Here is a 19,676-nt window from a genome sequence, read left to right as displayed (position 1 = left end):
TTCACCAATGCTTCCTTTAATGTAGCGAACGCCTGCTGCTCCTCCAGACTCATTTTAAATGGGACATCTTTTCGCAGCATATTGGTCAGTGGTTTGGCGATTAGCGAATAGTTTCTTATAAATTTACGGAAAAACCCAGTTAATCCTAAAAACGACTGCACAGCCTTTATGTTTTTCGGCATCGGGAACTTGCTGACGGCTTTGGTTTTCTCCAATCCAGGCTTGATTTCACCTCCTCCAACTTGATGACCCAAAAATGTAATGGTCGACTGCAGAAATCGGCACTTCTTCCACTTCATCTTCAGCCCGTATTCAGCTGCAGCATCAAAAACCTTCTTCAGCTTTCCCAGGCATTCGTCGGCGGTTTCAGCGTGTATAACGATATCGTCCATGTACAGGTCAAGAATGTTTTCATTTATAAGGTTTTGAAATACAAAACTTATAAAACGGATGAAAACTGCTGGTGAATTGCAAAAACCGAAAGGCGCACGGTTGAACTCAAAGAGGCCTTCCTTCGTTATGAACGCCGTATATTTTTTGCTGCTTTCTTCCACAGTAACGTGGAAAAAGCCATTTTCTAAGTCCATGATGGTGAACACCTCAGCATTTTCCAGTTTTTCCAGCACCTCTTCAACGATTGGAACGGGAAAGCAATCTTTCAAGACCATCTTGTTCAACTGACGATAGTCCACGCAGACCCGGCTGCTCCCATCCTTTTTCTTGACAATTACAGTACGACTGGCGAAATTTGATGATGAGCGTCGTATTATCCCAGCGTTGGCCCATTCATCGATCTGCTGCTTGACAACGTCGGCTTCGCTGATGGCCACTCGACTTGGCGAATGTCGAAACGGCGCTATTTTCTCGTCCGGTACGATCTTCAGCATGATCGGGCACACTGCAGTCTGCTTCTTTTCAGTAAAGTCCTGAATCATTGATTGGACGGCATCTCTGAACTGCGATGGAATGTTTATGTCAGTATTTGCTTCGACCACGTTGTAAATACTTATCTGTTTGGTGTCCTCAGTTTCCTCCCCCGGCAGGGGAGAAAACTTATATCCTCCTGGCGTTGATGTCATTGTGAACTTGGATATAAAGTCGTGTCCAAGCAACAATTCGCATCCGACGGCATGATCGGCCACCACAAGGAATTTGTGTGCCAGTCGCATTCCGTCGATCTCCACTTCTGCCGTAAACTGCCCAGCTCAAAGTTGACGAACTGGCTTGCAGATGGATACCACTCATTTTGCCGAACACTGACATCTTTAATAGGGAAACATCTGCACCGGTGTCTATGAGCCCCTTGACTTGCACGTCGTTAATTTTAAGAGACTTCAGGCGTTTTTCCTCGTATGCAACGTTTACGGCAGCAGCACTCGGGCAATCCTTAGACATGTGTCCAGTCTGATTGCAGCGGAAACACTTTAATGCAGCTCGGCAATCCTTGCGTAGATGCTCCTGGGATCCACAAGCAGCTCCTGGGAAGCAGTGTTGCTTCCTTTCATATTTGGTGAAATTGGACTTCTTTCCGAACGGCTGTGAGTCTTTTTGTTTCGGGGCCAAACCCCCATCAACCGCGAGCGTTCTTTCGTAGATTTCGTACTTCTCTCGTAGCTTGTATGAGCTTGTATGCGCTGCATCCATACAAGGTGTACTTATAATCCGTTTTTAAATTCAGTCCGTCGACGATGTATCGAATCACCGACTCCGTGTCTGTTGTCCCACGTGCAGCAATGCGTTTCATCTGTAGTATATATTCGTGAAAACTTTCGCCGGCCATCTTCACTCGCATAGACAATTGATTGTGAATTTGCGCACTGCATAAACGCTCACACTCAAACTCCTGTAAAAGTTGGTGACGCAATTGGCCGTACTCATACACTGCTGTGGACTCGAGAAAATGAGCTGCTGTACCTGTTATTTTTGCTCGGGCTTGCACGTATTTTTGTCTGTATTTAGTCCGTATGCTTCAGCGTTTAGCTCGAAGTTAATAAACCACTGCTGTACCGACATATTTTCTCCGTTGAATTCTGGAATAATTTTGGCAAAATTTTCCACTACCAGCTTTGCATCATTTTTCTTGTCTATTTCATCAGCATTTATTTTCATCGAGAGCAGTTGAACCAGCTGTTGGAGCGTCTGTGTGTTTTCTTCTAGGAGTGTTGACCTCATCGCTTCCTCGTTCGCGTTTTGCGCGTTTTGACCAAAATGAAGGAAGGAAAAAAAATGTTAAGGGACATGTGATCGATTTACAGGTTTTTCATTATATAATTCAACATCGATCACATGGTTTTAGTAATAGCCTAACAGAGGTTAGTATTTTCAAGTTGCACTTTAAGGGTGCTTCAACTTGAGTTAGAAAATTATAATTATTGGCAATATGAGGCATGGCATTTCTGCAGCTCATTTGCGTTACTTCGCTCTTTTATTGGCGAAGTTGTTTATTAATTTCCTTGATGCGCTCTTGGCAGCGTTGTCGGTCCTCTTCATTTGTGAAGGTTTTTTCCAGGTCCCGCTCCAGATGTCGTTGTTGAAGCAGCCGTTTGATCCGGCCGCCCCTCTTTGTTTTCTTCCTTGGCCTTTTTTCGTGTCTTGCCCTGTACTCAGCTATTGTGAGTGGGCGTGGTCCATCGTTTGGATACACTTCTAAGGCCTCTTGTAGGCTGAGTGCGTCCCTTTGCTCGGTAGGAGCAGCGTCGGCGAAGTCTCGAATATTTTCTGCTGATGGTGTTTTCGTGTTACTGTCCATCGACGGTGCAAGGGGCGGTCCTATGCCACTCGCACTTTTATTATTGGCCCTTGCTGGTCTTCGCACAGGCTGTTTAATTTTCTTGGGTAGTGTATATTTCTGGCAGCATTGTAGTCTTCAAATTGAAGGGTATACATGTAAGATATTATTTAGAGTATTGTTTATTCGTATTATTATCGCGGTGGCCTGGTATGTGTGCTTACAAAAGTTCTTAATGTTACGGCTTATTTCTGCTGATTTTCTGCTGCTGCTTGAGTCGCGTCCGTATGCTGCTGTTCTCTCCTTTTCACTGCTTCGCTCGGTTCCTCTTCTTCTCTGTCCGCTGTTGATCTGCTTCTGTTACTACTGCTGTTACTGCTGCTGTTACTACTGCTGTTGCTGCTAATCAGCTGTTCCTCTGCTGCTGTTATTACTGCTGTTGCTTATCTCCGCTGCCCCCTCAATAGGCCAGCTGGCCCACTCCTTCTTACACTCGGTCATCCTGATTAGTCATCAGTCCCTGATGACCATGCGTCCTCGTTTTCTACAGAAAAGCTCCATAGTTTCATGTTATCATTTCTTGTGGTCGTATTGCTTGGTCCTTCGACGTCTGCTGCCTTCCGAACATTATAGCGTCCGCCTCGTTTCACGTTGGTTATTTCGTATGGTCCTAAGAATTCGCTGGCCATCTTTCTTCCGGTTACAAATTGTGTTCTACGTATGGCTACGAGATCTCCGACCTTGTATCCGTATTCGCATTTCCGCTTTTTATCGAATTGTTCCTTGTATCTGTCCAGGGCCTGCTGAATATTTTCTTTTGCCTCTTGTCGCATCTTTTGCCTCTCGTCTTCAAAATTATCAACCATCTCTTTTTCTATTAGCTGAAGTATGTCGATATCCGGTCCACAACGCATTTTTACCCCGATCATCAGCTCAAATGGACAACGCTTTGTAGACACATGAACAGTGCTGTTAATAGCACTCTGAACTCGCGGTACGAACTTATACCATCTTCCATGTTCCTCCGACGACAATTTGGAAATGATGCTCAGAATAGATCGGTTTACGCGTTCAATTTGTCCGTTTCCTCTTGGTACCCCTGTGGTGCTCCATATGTGTTCGATGTTCTTTTCCTTGACAAACTCCTCAAAGCTTGAAGATGTAAATGCTGCTCCACGATCGCTTACTATGCGTGCCGGATTACCAAATACATCACACCACTCCCTTAACTTCTTGAGAACTTCGTCTGCTCCTGTTGTTTTTGTGGGATACATCCATACGAACTTACTGAAGCTATCAACCATTGCGAAGATGTACTTGTACTGCTTTGAAGTAGCATCCATAGGCCCAAGGTGATCCACGTGTATAGTATACAGCGGCTGTGATCCTTTGTCAATTTGATGCAGGAATCCCTCTTTTTTGCCAAGCTTTTTGTTGTAGATTATACATTTCATACAGTTTCCTATGATCTGCATTACTTTTCCTTCCAGATGTGGAATCCAATAGCTCTGCTGTACGGTATGCATTGTTTTTTGAGCGGCAAAGTGTCCTGCGTTGTGAGCGTCGGTTATTATTTCTTTTTCTAATGATTTCGGTATTGCCAGCAAGTCCGTGCCTTGCACCACTTTGTATACGAGACCAGCTTTCAACTTAAAGTTGTCATATGGTTTACTTTTCAAAATTTCGGAAACTGCTTTGATCATCGTATCCTCCTGCTGGGCTTTCTTAATTCTTGCTGTGACTTCCGAAGATACCATCATGACATCAATTGGGTACCTACTCAGGCAATCCACATGCTTCAGCCGTTCTCCTGGTCTGTGTTCCACTTCAAAGTCGTAGTCCTGCAAGTACAGGACCAATTGGGCTACCTCCCGCGGAACGTCCTTCTTGCTTAACGTTTGCTTGAAAGCAGCGCAATCCGTTACGAGCTTAAAGTTGGTTCCAAGTATGTACTGACGAAATTTTTTGCACCCAAGGAAAATTGCTTTGGCTTCCTGTATATAGCTATGCTGTCGTGCTTCAGACTCCGAGGTTTTCTTACTCCAGAATAAGATCGGATGCAATTGTCCTTCGTGCCATTGTAACAACGCCGCTGCAAACCCGTCCTTTGACGCATCAGTGTGTATCTCGGTTTTTGCATTCCTGCGATAAAGTTTCAAGACCGGCTCTTTCACCAATGCTTCCTTTAATGTAGCGAACGCCTGCTGCTCCTCCAGACTCATTTTAAATGGGACATTTTTTCGCAGCATATTGGTCAGTGGTTTGGCGAATAGCGAATAGTTTCTTATAAATTTACGGAAAAACCCAGTTAATCCTAAAAACGACTGCACAGCCTTTATGTTTTTCGGCATCGGGAACTTGCTGACGGCTTTGGTTTTCTCCAATCCAGGCTTGATTTCACCTCCTCCAACTTGATGACCCAAAAATGTAATGGTCGACTGCAGAAATCGGCACTTCTTCCACTTCATCTTCAGCCCGTATTCAGCTGCAGCATCAAAAACCTTCTTCAGCTTTCCCAGGCATTCGTCGGCGGTTTCAGCGTGTATAACGATATCGTCCATGTACAGGTCAAGAATGTTTTCATTTATAAGGTTTTGAAATACAAAACTTATAAAACGGATGAAAACTGCTGGTGAATTGCAAAAACCGAAAGGCGCACGGTTGAACTCTGTAGTGTATTGACACTCAGACTTAAGCACGCGTTGTCTTCAAGATTCTCTTTTATTCTATATCCCTTGGATGGTGTGACCGTATATAGATATTAATATAATACCTAACAAACTCAAAGAGGCCTTCCTTCGTTATGAACGCCGTATATTTTTTGCTGCTTTCTTCCACAGTAACGTGGAAAAAGCCATTTTCTAAGTCCATGATGGTGAACACCTCAGCATTTTCCAGTTTTTCCAGCACCTCTTCAACGATTGGAACGGGAAAGCAATCTTTCAAGACCATCTTGTTCAACTGACGATAGTCCACGCAGACCCGGCTGCTCCCATCCTTTTTCTTGACAATTACAGTCCGACTGGCGAAATTTGATGATGAGCGTCGTATTATCCCAGCGTTGGCCCATTCATCGATCTGCTGCTTGACAACGTCGGCTTCGCTGATGGCCACTCGACTTGGCGAATGTCGAAACGGCGCTATTTTCTCGTCCGGTACGATCTTCAGCATGATCGGGCACACTGCAGTCTGCTTCTTTTCAGTAAAGTCCTGAATCATTGATTGGACGGCATCTCTGAACTGCGATGGAATGTTTATGTCAGTATTTGCTTCGACCACGTTATCTGTTTGGTGTCCTCAGTTTCCTCCCCCGGCAGGGGAGAAAACTTATATCCTCCTGGCGTTGATGTCATTGTGAACTTGGATATAAAGTCGTGTCCAAGCAACAATTCGCATCCGACGGCATGATCGGCCACCACAAGGAATTTGTGTGCCAGTCGCATTCCGTCGATCTCCACTTCTGCCGTAAACTGCCCAGCTCAGTTGACGAACTTGCTTGCAGATGGATACCACTCATTTTGCCGAACACTGACATCTTTAATAGGGAAACATCTGCACCGGTGTCTATGAGCCCCTTGACTTGCACGTCGTTAATTTTAAGAGACTTCAGGCGTTTTTCCTCGTATGCAACGTTTACGGCAGCAGCACTCGGGCAATCCTTAGACATGTGTCCAGTCTGATTGCAGCGGAAACAATTTAATGCAGCTCGGCAATCCTTGCGTAGATGCTCCTGGGATCCACAATTGTAGCAGTGTTGCTTCCTTTCATATTTGGTGAAATTGGACTTCTTCCTTTCGAACGGCTGTGAGTCTTTTTGTTTGGGGGCCAAACCCCCATCAACCGCGAGCGTTCTTTCGTAGATTTCGTACTTCTCTCGTAGCTTGTATGAGCTTGTATGAGCTGCATCCATACAAGGTGTACTTATAATCCGTTTTAAAACTCAGTCCGTCGACGATGTATCGAATCACCGACTCCGTGTCTGTTGTCCCACGTGCAGCAATGCGTTTCATCTGTAGTATATATTCGTGAAAACTTTCGCCGGCCATCTTCACTCGCATAGACAATTGATTGTGAATTTGCGCACTGCATAAACGCTCACACTCAAACTCCTGTAAAAGTTGGTGACGCAATTGGCCGTACTCATACACTGCTGTGGACTCGAGAAAAAGAGCTGCTGTACCTGTCATTTTTGCTCGGGCTTGCACGTATTTTTGTTTGTCATTTGCAGCTTTGCATCATTATACCCGATACTCAAAATGAGTATTGGGGTATATTAGATTTGTGGTAAAAGTGGATGTGTGTAACGTCCAGAAGGAATCGTTTCCGACCCCATAAAGTATATATATTCTTGATCAGCATCAATAGCCGAGTCGATTGAGCCCTGTCTGTCTGTCCGTCTGTCCGTCCGTCCGTCCGTCCGTCCGTCCCGTTCAGCGCCTAGTGCTCAAAGACTATAAGATCTAGAGCAACGATGTTTTGGATCCAGACTTCTGTGATATGTCACTGCTACAAAAATATTTCAAAACTTCACCCCGCCCACTTCCGCCCCCACAAAGAACGAAAATCTGTGGCATCCACGTTTTTAAAGATACGATAGAACCAAAAACGCAGAATCGTAGAGGATGACTATATGTTCTAGAGTGTAAAATCTCAACCAGATCGTATAATTATTATAGCCAGAATCAAGAAAACAATTTCATTCTTTCTCGCTCTGTCTCTCTCTAACACACAGGTTTCATGGTCGGCTTTGCCAATTGCAAAATATGAGTTCAAGGATCGCAGAACCTATAAGAGCCAGAGCAACCACATTTGGTATCCACACTCCTGTGATATCAGACCTTGACCGTTTCGTGTCCAAATTTCGCCACACCCCCTTCCGCCCCCGCAAATGACGAAAATCGGGGGCATCCACAAATCTCAGAGACTATTAAGGCTAGAGTAACCAAATTTGGTATCCGCACTTCTGTTAGATCTCACTATAAAACGTATATCTCAGAATTTCGCCCCACCCTTTTCCGCCCCCACAAAGGACGAAAATCTGTTGCATCCACAATATTGCAGATTCGAGAAAACTAAAAACGCAGAATCATAGATAATGACCATATCTATCAGATTGCTGAATCTGGATCAGATCAGATCATTTTTATAGCCAAAAGGAACAAATCAATTTGCACTGGCTACGCAGCCCCCGCCGTCACGCTCAGACTGATTTTCTGTCTCTCTCGCACGCACTCCTTGTCGTGTCGTTTAATATTAGCGGCGTTTTGCCGGAGGAGAGCCATACTGACTTAGTATCGGGGATAACTGTAGAGTTGCGGTCTCCGCAGCAACTCACAACGTTCCCCCTCGTTTTTCTTGTCTATTTCATCAGCATTTATTTTCATCGAGAGCAGTTGAACCAGCTGTTGGAGCGTCTGTGTGTTTTCTTCTAGGAGTGTTGACCTCATCGCTTCCTCGTTCGCGTTTTGCGCGTTTTGACCAAAATGAAGGAAGGAAAAAAAATGTTAAGGGACATGTGATCGATTTACAGGTTTTTCATTATATAATTCAACATCGATCACATGGTTTTAGTAATAGCCTAACAGAGGTTAGTATTTTCAAGTTGCACTTTAAGGGTGCTTCAACTTGAGTTAGAAAATTATAATTATTGGCAATATGAGGCATGGCATTTCTGCAGCACGTATGGCTACGAGATCTCCGACCTTGTATCCGTATTCGCATTTCCGCTTTTTATCGAATTGTTCCTTGTATCTGTCCTGGGCCTGCTGAATATTTTCTTTTGCCTCTTGTCGCATCTTTTGCCTCTCGTCTTCAAAATTATCAACCATCTCTTTTTCTATTAGCTGAAGTATGTCGCTATCCGGTCCACAACGCATTTTTACCCCGATCATCAGCTCAAATGGACAACGCTTTGTAGACACATGAACAGTGCTGTTAATAGCCCTCTGAACTCGCGGTACGAACTTATACCATCTTCCAGGTTCCTCCGACGACAATTTGGAAATGATGCTCAGAATAGATCGGTTTACGCGTTCAATTTGTCCGTTTCCTCTTGGTACCCCTGTGGTGCTCCATATGTGTTCGATGTTCTTTTCCTTGACAAACTCCTCAAAGCTTGAAGATGTAAATGCTGCTCCACGATCGCTTACTATGCGTGCCGGATTACCAAATACATCAGACCACTCCCTTAACTTCTTGAGAACTTCGTCTGCTCCTGTTGTTTTTGTGGGATACATCCATACGAACTTACTGAAGCTATCAACCATTGCGAAGATGTACTTGTACTGCTTTGAAGTAGCATCCATAGGCCCAAGGTGATCCACGTGTATAGTATACAGCGGCTGTGATCCTTTGTCAATTTGATGCAGGAATCCCTCTTTTTTGCCAAGCTTTTTGTTGTAGATTATACATTTCATACAGTTTCCTATGATCTGCATTACTTTTCCTTCCAGATGTGGAATCCAATAGCTCTGCTGTACGGTATGCATTGTTTTTTGAGCGGCAAAGTGTCCTGCGTTGTGAGCGTCGGTTATTATTTCTTTTTCTAATGATTTCGGTATTGCCAGCAAGTCCGTGCCTTGCACCACTTTTTATACGAGACCAGCCTTCAACTTAAAGTTGTCATATGGTTTACTTTTCAAAATTTCGGAAACTGCTTTGATCGTCGTATCCTCCTGCTGGGCTTTCTTAATTCTTGCTGTGACTTCCGAAGATACCATGATGACATCAATTGGGTACCTACTCAGGCAATCCACATGCTTCAGCCGTTCTCCTGGTCTGTGTTCCACTTCAAAGTCGTAGTCCTGCAAGTACAGGACCCATTGGGCTACCTCCCGCGGAACGTCCTTCTTGCTTAACGTTTGCTTGAAAGCAGCGCAATCCGTTACGAGCTTAAAGTTGGTTCCAAGTATGTACTGACGAAATTTTTTGCACGCTAGGAAAATTGCTTTGGCTTCCTGTATATAGCTATGCTGTCGTGCTTCAGACTCCGAGGTTTTCTTACTCCAGAATAAGATCGGATGCAATTGTCCTTCGTGCCATTGTAACAATGCCGCTGCAAACCCGTCCTTTGACGCATCAGTGTGTATCTCGGTTTTTGCATTCCTGCGATAAAGTTTCAAGACCGGCTCTTTCATCAATGCTTCCTTTAATGTAGCGAACTCCTGCTGCTCCTCCAGACTCATTTTAAATGGGAAATCTTTTCGCAGCAGATTGGTCAGTGGTTTGGCGATTAGCGAATAGTTTCTTATGAATTTACGGAAAAACCCAGTTAATCCTAAAAACGACTGCACAGCCTTTATGTTTTTCGGCATCGGGAACTTGCTGACGGCTTTGGTTTTCTCCAATCCAGGCTTGATTTCCCCTCCTCCAACTTGATGACCCAAAAATGTAATGGTCGACTGCAGAAATCGGCACTACTTCCACTTCATCTTCAGCCCGTATTCAGCTGCAGCATCAAAAACCTTCTTCAGCTTTCCCAGGCATTCGTCGGCGGTTTCAGCGTGTATAATGATATCGTCCATGTACAGGTCAAGAATGTTTTCATTTATAAGGTTTTGAAATACAAAACTTATAAAACGGATGAAAACTGCTGGCGAATTGCAAAAACCGAAAGGCGCACGGTTGAACTCAAAGAGGCCTTCCTTCGTTATGAACGCCGTATATTTTTTGCTGCTTTCTTCCACAGTAACGTGGAAAAAGCCATTTTCTAAGTCCATGATGGTGAACACCTTAGCATTTTCCAGTTTTTCCAGCACCTCTTCAACGATTGGAACGGGAAAGCAATCTTTCAAGACCATCTTGCTCAACTGACGATAGTCCACGCAGACCCGGCTGCTCCCATCCTTTTTCTTGACAATTACAGTCCGACTGGCGAAATTTGATGATGAGCGTCGTATTATCCCAGCGTTGGCCCATTCATCGATCTGCTGCTTGACAACGTCGGCTTCGCTGATGGCCACTCGACTTGGCGAAATTCGAAACGGCGCTATTTTCTCGTCCGGTACGATCTTCAGCATGAGCGGGCACACTGCAGTCTGCTTCTTTTCAGTAATGTCCTGAATCATTGATTGGACGGCATCTCTGAACTGCGATGGAATGTTTATGTCAGTATTTGCTTCGACCACGTTGTAAATACTTATCTGTTTGGTGTCCTCAGTTTCCTCCCCGGCAGGGGAGAAAACTTATATCCTCCTTGCGTTGATGTCATTGTGAACTTGGATATAAAGTCGTGTCCAAGCAACAATTCGCATCCGACGGCATGATCGGCCACCACAAGGAATTTGTGTGCCAGTCGCATTCCGTCGATCTCCACTTCTGCCGTAAAGCTGAAGCCCAGCTCAAAGTTGACGAACTTGCTTGCAGATGGATACCACTCATTTTGCCGAACACTGACATCTTTAATTGGGAAACATCTGCACCGGTGTCTATGAGCCCCTTGACTTGCACGTCGTTAATTTTAAGAGACTTCAGGCGTTTTTCCTCGTATGCAACGTTTACGGCAGCAGCACTCGGGCAATCCTTAGACATGTGTCCAGTCTGATTGCAGCGGAAACAATTTAATGCAGCTCGGCAATCCTTGCGTAGATGCTCCTGGGATCCACAACTGTAGCAGTGTTGCTTCCTTTCATATTTGGTGAAATTGGACTTTTTTCCGAACGGCTGTGAGTCTTTTTGTTTCGGGGCCAAACCCCCATCAACCGCGAGCGTTCTTTCGTAGATTTCGTACTTCTCTCGTAGATGCTTGTATGAGCTGCATCCATACAAGGTGTACTTATAATCCGTTTTTAAACTCAGTCCGTCGACGATGTATCGAATCACCGACTCCGTGTCTGTTGTCCCACGTGCAGCAATGCGTTTCATCTGTAGAATATATTCGTGAAAACTTTCGCCGGCCATCTTCACTCGCATAGACAATTGATTGTGAATTTGCGCACTGCATAAACGCTCACACTCAAACTCCTGTAAAAGTTGGTGACGCAATTGGCCGTACTCATACACTGCTGTGGACTCGAGAAAAAGAGCTGCTGTACCTGTCATTTTTGCTCGGGCTTGCACGTATTTTTGTTTGTCATTTAGTCCGTATGCTTCAGCGTTTAGCTCGAAGTTAATAAACCACTGCTGTACCGACATATTTTCTCCGTTGAATTATGGAATAATTTTGCCAAAATTTTCCACTACCAGCTTTGCATCATTTTTCTTGTCTATTTCATCAGCATTTATTTTCATCGAGAGCAGTTGAACCAGCTGTTGGAGCGTCTGTGTGGTTTCTTCTAGGAGTGTTGACCTCATCGCTTCCTCGTTCGCGTTTTGCGCGTTTTGACCAAAATGAAGGAAGGAAAAAAAATGTTAAGGGACATGTGATCGATTTACAGGTTTTTCATTACATAATTCAACATCGATCACATGGTTTTAGTAATAGCCTAACAGAGGTTAGTATTTTCAAGTTGCACTTTAAGGGTGCTTCAACTTGAGTTAGAAAATTATAATTATTGGCAATATGAGGCATGGCATTTCTGCAGCTCATTTGCGTTACTTCGCTCTTTTATTGGCGAAGTTGTTTATTAATTTCCTTGATGCGCTCTTGGCAGCGTTGTCGGTCCTCTTCATTTGTGAAGGTTTTTTCCAGGTCCCGCTCCAGATGTCGTTGTTGAAGCAGCCGTTGTTCCGGCCGCCCCTCTTTGTTTTCTTCCTTGGCCTTTTTTCGTGTCTTGCCCTGTACTCAGCTATTGTGAGTGGGCGTGGTCCATCGTTTTGATACACTTCTAAGGCCTCTTGTAGGCTGAGTGCGTCCCTTTGCTCGGTAGGAGCAGCGTCGGCGAAGTCTCGTATATTTTCTGCTGATGGTGTTTTCGTGTTACTGTCCATCGACGGTGCAAGGGGCGGTCCTATGCCACTCGCACTTTTATTATTGGCCCTTGCTGGTCTTCGCACAGGCTGTTTAATTTTCTTGGGTAGTGTATATTTCTGGCCGCATTGTAGTCCTCAAATTGAAGGGTATACATGTAAGATATTATTTAGAGTATTGTTTATTCGTATTATTATCGCGGTGGCCTGGTATGTGTGCTTACAAAAGTTCTTAATGTTACGGCTTATTTCTGCTGATTTTCTGCTGCTGCTTGAGTCGCGTCCGTATGCTGCTGTTCTCTCCTTTTCACTGCTTCGCTCGGTTCCTCTTCTTCTCTGTCCGCTGTTGATCTGCTTCTGTTACTACTGCTGTTACTGCTGCTGTTACTACTGCTCTTGCTGCTAATCAGCTGTTCCTCTGCTGCTGTTATTACTGCTGTTGCTTATCTCCGCTGCCCCCTCAATAGACCAGCTGGACCAATCCTTCTTACACTCGGTCATCCTGATTAGTCATCAGTCCCTGATGACCATGCGTCCTCGTTTTCTACAGAAAAGCTCCATAGTTTCATGTTATCATTTCTGGGAAAATCTGGGACATCCACAAATCTCAGAGACTATTAAGGCTAGAGTAACCAAATTTGGTATCCGCACTTCTGTTAGATCTCACTGTAAAACGTATATCTCAGAATTTCGCCCCACCCTTTTCCGCCCCCACAAAAAACGAAAATCTGTTGCATCCACAATATTGCACATTGCTGATTGCTGAATCTGGATCAGATCAGATCATTTTTATAGCCAAAAGGAACAAATCAATTTGCACTGGCTACGCAGCGCCCGACGTCACGCTCAGACTGATTTTCTGTCTCTCTCGCACGCACTCCTTGTCGTGTCGTTTAATATTAGCGGCGTCTGCCGGAGGAAAGCCATACTGACTTAGTATCGGGTATAACTGTAGAGATGCGGTCTCCGCAGCAACTCACAACGTTCCCCCTCGTTTTTTTATACCCGATACTCAAAATGAGTATTGGGGTATATTAGATTTGTGGTAAAAGTGGATGTGTGTAACGTCCAGAAGGAATCGTTTCCGACCCCATAAAGTATATATATTCTTGATCAGCATCAATAGACGAGTCGATTGAGCCATGTCTGTCTGTCCGTCTGTCCGTCCGTCCGTCTGTCCGTCTGTCCGTCCCCTTCAGCGCCTAGTGCTCAAAGACTATAGGAGCGAGAGCAACGATGTTTTGGATCCAGACTTCTGTGATATGTCACTGCTACAAGAATATTTCAAAACTTTGCCCCGCCCACTTCCGCCCCCACAAAGGGCGAAAATCTGTGGCATCCACAATTTCGACGATACGAAAAAACCAAAAACGCAGAATCGTAGAAGATGACTATTTCTTCTAGAATGCAAAATCTGAACCAGATCGTATAATTATTATAGCCAGAATCAAGAAAACAATTTCATTTTTTCTCGCCCTGTCTCTCTCTAACACACACGTAGCATAGCCGGCTTTGCTTAGAGTAAAACATTAGCGCCTAGATCTCAGAGACTATAAAAGCTAGAGCAACCAAATTTGGTATCCACACTCCTAATATATCGGACCGAGACGAGTTTGTTTCAAAATTTCGCCACACCCCCTTCCGCCACCGCAAAGGATGAAAATCTGGGGATATTCACAAATCTCAGAGACTATTAAGGCTAGAGTAACCAAATTTGGTATCCGCACTTCTGTTAGATCTCACTATAAAACGTATATCTCGAAATTTCGCCCCACCCCCTTCCGCCCCCACAAAGAACGAAAATCTGTTGCATCCACAATATTGCACATTCGAGAAAACTAAAAACGCAGAATCATAGATAATGATCATATCTATCAGATTGCTGAATCTGGATCAGATCAGATCATTTTTATAGCCAAAAGGAACAAATCAATTTGCACTGGCTACGCAGCACCCGACGTCACGCTCAGACTGATTTTCTGTCTCTCTCGCACGCACTTTTTGTCGTGTCGTTTAATATTAGCGGCGTCTGCCGGAGGAGAGCCATACTGACTTAGTATCGGGTATAACTGTAGAGTTGCGGTCTCCGCAGCAACTCACAACGTTCCCCCTCGTTTTTTATATATCTGCTATTCGTTTATTCTTTTCAATAATAAAAAAAAAATTATTAAGAATTTTCTTTTTTATGAACAAACATATCTATATACACTTTCTTTTTTTTTTTTTTAATATATACTCTTTAAAATTTTATCAATATATTTTTTTTATGTATATGTAAGATATTATTTAGAGTATTGTTTATTCGTATTATTATCGCGGTGGCCTGGTATGTGTGCTTACAAAAGTTCTTAATGTTACGGCTTATTTCTGCTGATTTTCTGCTGCTGCTTGAGTCACGTCCGTATGCTGCTGTCCTCTCCTTTTCACTGCTTCGCTCGGTTCCTCTTCTTCTCTGTCCGCTGTTGATCTGCTGCTGTTACTACTGCTGTTGCTGCTGCTGTTACTACTGCTGTTGCTGTTAATCAGCTGTTCCTCTGCTGCTGTTATTACTGCTGTTGCTTATGTCCGCTGCCCCCTCAATAGGCCAGCTGGCCCACTCCTTCTTACACTCGGTCATCCTGATTAGTCATCAGTCCCTGATGACCATGCGTCCTCGTTTTCTACAGAAAAGCTCCATAGTTTCATGTTATCATTTCTTGTGGTCGTATTGCTTGGTCCTTCGACGTCTGCTGCCTTCCAAACATTATAGCGTCCGCCTTTTCGTATTTCGTATGGTCCTAAGAATTCGCTGGCCATCTTTCTTCCGGTTACAAATTGTGTTCTACGTATGGCTACGAGATCTCCGACCTTGTATCCGTATTCGCATTTCAGCTTTTTATCGAATTGTTCCTTGTATCTGTCCTGGGCCTGCTGAATATTTTCTTTTGCCTCTTGTCGCATCTTTTGCCTCTCGTCTTCAAAATTATCAACCATCTCTTTTTCTATTAGCTGAAGTATGTCGCTATCCGGTCCACAACGCATTTTTACCCCGATCATCAGCTCAAATGGACAACACTTTGTAGACACATGAACAGTGCTGTTAACAGCCCTCTGAGCTCGCGGTACGAACTTATACCATCTTCCAGGTTCCTCCGACGGTAATTTGGAAATGATGCTCAGAATAGATCGGTTTACGCGTTCAATTTGTCCGTTTCCTCTTGGTACCCCTGTGGTGCTCCATATGTGTTCGATGTTCTTTTCCTTGACAAACTCCTCAAAGCTTGAAGATGTAAATGCTGCTCCACGATCGCTTACTATGCGTGCCGGATTACCAAATACATCAGACCACTCCCTTAACTTCTTGAGAACTTCGACTGCTCCTGTTGTTTTTGTGGGATACATCCATACGAACTTACTGAAGCTATCAACCATTGCGAAGATGTACTTGTACTGCTTTGAAGTAGCATCCATAGGCCCAAGGTGATCCACGTGTATAGTATACAGCGGCTGTGATCCTTTGTCAATTTGATGCAGGAATCCCCCTTTTTTGCCAAGCTTTTTGTTGTAGATTATACATTTCATACAGTTTCCTATGATCTGCATTACTTTTCCTTCCAGATGTGGAATCCAATAGCTCTGCTGTACGGTATGCATTGTTTTTTGAGCGGCAAAGTGTCCTGCGTTGTGAGCGTCGGTTATTATTTCTTTTTCTAATGATTTCGGTATTGCCAGCAAGTCCGTGCCTTGCACCACTTTGTATACGAGACCAGCTTTCAACTTAAAGTTGTCATATGGTTTACTTTTCAAAATTTCGGAAACTGCTTTGATCATCGTATCCTCCTGCTGGGCTTTCTTAATTCTTGCTGTGACTTCCGAAGATACCATCATGACATCAATTGGGTACCTACTCAGGCAATCCACATGCTTCAGCCGTTCTCCTGGTCTGTGTTCCACTTCAAAGTCGTAGTCCTGCAAGTACAGGACCAATTGGGCTACCTCCCGCGGAACGTCCTTCTTGCTTAACGTTTGCTTGAAAGCAGCGCAATCCGTTACGAGCTTAAAGTTGGTTCCAAGTATGTACTGACGAAATTTTTTGCACCCAAGGAAAATTGCTTTGGCTTCCTGTATATAGCTATGCTGTCGTGCTTCAGACTCCGAGGTTTTCTTACTCCAGAATAAGATCGGATGCAATTGTTCTTCGTGCCATTGTAACAATGCCGCTGCAAACCCGTCCTTTGACGCATCAGTGTGTATCTCGGTTTTTGCATTCCTGCGATAAAGTTTCAAGACCGGCTCTTTCACCAATGCTTCCTTTAATGTAGCGAACGCCTGCTGCTCCTCCAGACTCATTTTAAATGGGAAACCTTTTGCAGCATATTGGTCAGTGGTTTGGCGATTAGCGAATAGTTTCTTATAAATTTACGGAAAAACCCAGTTAATCCTAAAAACGACTGCACAGCCTTTATGTTTTTCGGCATCGGGAACTTGCTGACGGCTTGGGTTTTCTCCAATCCAGGCTTGATTTCACCTCCTCCAACTTGATGACCCAAAAATGTAATGATCGACTGCAGAAATCGGCACTTCTTCCACTTCATCTTCAGCCCGTATTCAGCTGCAGCATCAAAAACCTTCTTCAGCTTTCCCAGGCATTCGTCGGCGGTTTCAGCGTGTATAACGATATCGTCCATGTACAGGTCAAGAATGTTTTCATTTATAAGGTTTTGAAATACAAAACTTATAAAACGGATGAAAACTGCTGGTGAATTGCAAAAACCGAAAGGCGCACGGTTGAACTCAAAGAGGCCTTCCTTCGTTATGAACGCCGTATATTTTTTGCTGCTTTCTACCACAGTAACGTGGAAAAAGCCATTTTCTAAGTCCATGATGGTGAACACCTTAGCATTTTCCAGTTTTTCCAGCACCTCTTCAACGATTGGAACGGGAAAGCAATCTTTCAAGACCATCTTGTTCAACTGACGATAGTCCACGCAGACCCGGCTGCTCCCATCCTTTTTCTTGACAATTACAGTACGACTGGCGAAATTTGATGATGAGCGTCGTATTATCCCAGCGTTGGCCCATTCATCGATCTGCTGCTTGACAACGTCGGCTTCGCTGATGGACACTCGACTTGGCGAATGTCGAAACGGCGCTATTTTCTCGTCCGTTACGATCTTCAGCATGATCGCATGATCGGGCACACTGCAGTCTGCTTCTTTTCAGTAAAGTCCTGAATCATTGATTGGACGGCATCTCTGAACTGCGATGGAATGTTTATGTCAGTATTTGCTTCGACCACGTTGTAAATACTTATCTGTTTGGTGTCCTCAGTTTCCTCCCCCGGCAGGGGAGAAAACTTATATCCTCCTGGCGTTGATGTCATTGTGAACTTGGATATAAAGTCGTGTCCAAGCAACAATTCGCATCCGACGGCATGATCGGCCACCACAAGGAATTTGTGTGCCAGTCGCATTCCGTCGATCTCCACTTCTGCCGTAAACTGCCCAGCTCAAAGTTGACGAACTGGCTTGCAGATGGATACCACTCATTTTGCCGAACACTGACATCTTTAATAGGGAAACATCTGCACCGGTGTCTATGAGCCCCTTGACTTGCACGTCGTTAATTTTAAGAGACTTCAGGCGTTTTTCCTCGTATGCAACGTTTACGGCAGCAGCACTCGGGCAATCCTTAGACATGTGTCCAGTCTGATTGCAGCGGAAACAATTTAATGCAGCTCGGCAATCCTTGCGTAGATGCTCCTGGGATCCACAAGCAGCTCCTGGGAAGCAGTGTTGCTTCCTTTCATATTTGGTGAAATTGGACTTCTTTTCGAACGGCTGTGAGTCTTTTTGTTTCGGGGCCAAACCCCCATCAACCGCGAGCGTTCTTTCGTAGATTTCGTACTTCTCTCGTAGCTTGTATGAGCTTGTATGCGCTGCATCCATACAAGGTGTACTTATAATCCGTTTTTAAATTCAGTCCGTCGACGATGTATCGAATCACCGACTCCGTGTCTGTTGTCCCACGTGCAGCAATGCGTTTCATCTGTAGTATATATTCGTGAAAACTTTCGCCGGCCATCTTCACTCGCATAGACAATTGATTGTGAGTTTGCGCACTGCATAAACGCTCACACTCAAACTCCTGTAAAAGTTGGTGTCGCAATTGGCCGTACTCATACACTGCTGTGGACTCGAGAAAATGAGCTGCTGTACCTGTTATTTTTGCTCGGGCTTGCACGTATTTTTGTCTGTCATTTAGTCCGTATGCTTCAGCGTTTAGCTCGAAGTTACCGGCTGTAACCGAAGTAAGGCTCGAAGTAACCACTGCTGTACCGACATATTTTCTCCGTTGAATTCTGGAATAATTTTGGCAAAATTTTCCACTACCAGCTTTGCATCATTTTTCTTGTCTATTTCATCAGCATTTATTTTCATCGAGAGCAGTTGAACCAGCTGTTGGAGCGTCTGTGTGTTTTCTTCTAGGAGTGTTGACCTCATCGCTTCCTCGTTCGCGTTTTGCGCGTTTTGACCAAAATGAAGGAAGGAAAAAAAATGTTAAGGGACATGTGATCGATTTACAGGTTTTTCATTATATAATGCAACATCGATCACATGGTTTTAGTAATAGCCTAACAGAGGTTAGTATTTTCAAGTTGCACTTTAAGGGTGCTTCAACTTGAGTTAGAAAATTATAATTATTGGCAAAATGAGGCATGGCATTTCTGCAGCTCATTTGCGTTACTTCGCTCTTTTATTGGCGAAGATGTTTATTAATTTCCTTGATGCGCTCTTGGCAGCGTTGTCGGTCCTCTTCATTTGTGAAGGTTTTTTCCAGGTCCCGCTCCAGATGTCGTTGTTGAAGCAGCCGTTTGATCCGGCCGCCCCTCTTTGTTTTCTTCCTTGGCCTTTTTTCGTGTCTTGCCCTGTACTCAGCTATTGTGAGTGGGCGTGGTCCATCGTTTGGATACACTTCTAAGGCCTCTTGTAGGCTGAGTGCGTCCCTTTGCTCGGTAGGAGCAGCGTCGGCGAAGTCTCGTATATTTTCTGCTGATGGTGTTTTCGTGTTACTGTCCATCGACGGTGCAAGGGGGCGGTCCTATGCCACTCGCACTTTTATT

General features: G+C 44.3%; 1 protein-coding gene across 1 annotated transcript; it reads right to left on the bottom strand.

Annotated features, from left to right (window-relative positions):
* Positions 1-10,245: 10,245 nt before the first annotated feature.
* LOC117194003 lies at positions 10,246-19,140 on the bottom strand. The gene is made up of 2 exons (XM_033398639.1): positions 18,881-19,140; positions 10,246-11,843 (listed from the first exon to the last, which is right to left on the bottom strand). The coding sequence occupies exons 1-2, from the start codon at positions 19,054-19,056 to the stop codon at positions 10,934-10,936; spliced, it is 1,086 nt and encodes a 361-aa protein (XP_033254530.1). The 5' UTR covers positions 19,057-19,140; the 3' UTR covers positions 10,246-10,933.
* Between the last annotated feature and the right edge of the window lie 536 nt (positions 19,141-19,676).

Source organism: Drosophila miranda (genome assembly GCF_003369915.1).
Source record: "Drosophila miranda strain MSH22 chromosome Y unlocalized genomic scaffold, D.miranda_PacBio2.1 Contig_Y2_pilon, whole genome shotgun sequence".
NCBI lineage: Eukaryota > Metazoa > Arthropoda > Insecta > Diptera > Drosophilidae > Drosophila > Drosophila miranda.
Note: the sequence above shows the minus strand (reverse complement) of the source record. Positions and strands in the feature narration are given on the sequence as shown.

Coding starts and splice junctions, on each gene's coding strand:
- LOC117194003 (XM_033398639.1), bottom strand. CDS start 19,056: ATGAGGTCAACACTCCTAGAAGAAAACACACAGACGCTCCAACAGCTG. Junction 11,844..18,880: donor AATATGTCGGTACAGCAGTG/GTTACTTCGAGC, acceptor GGTACAGCAGTG/GTTTATTAACTTCGAGCTAA.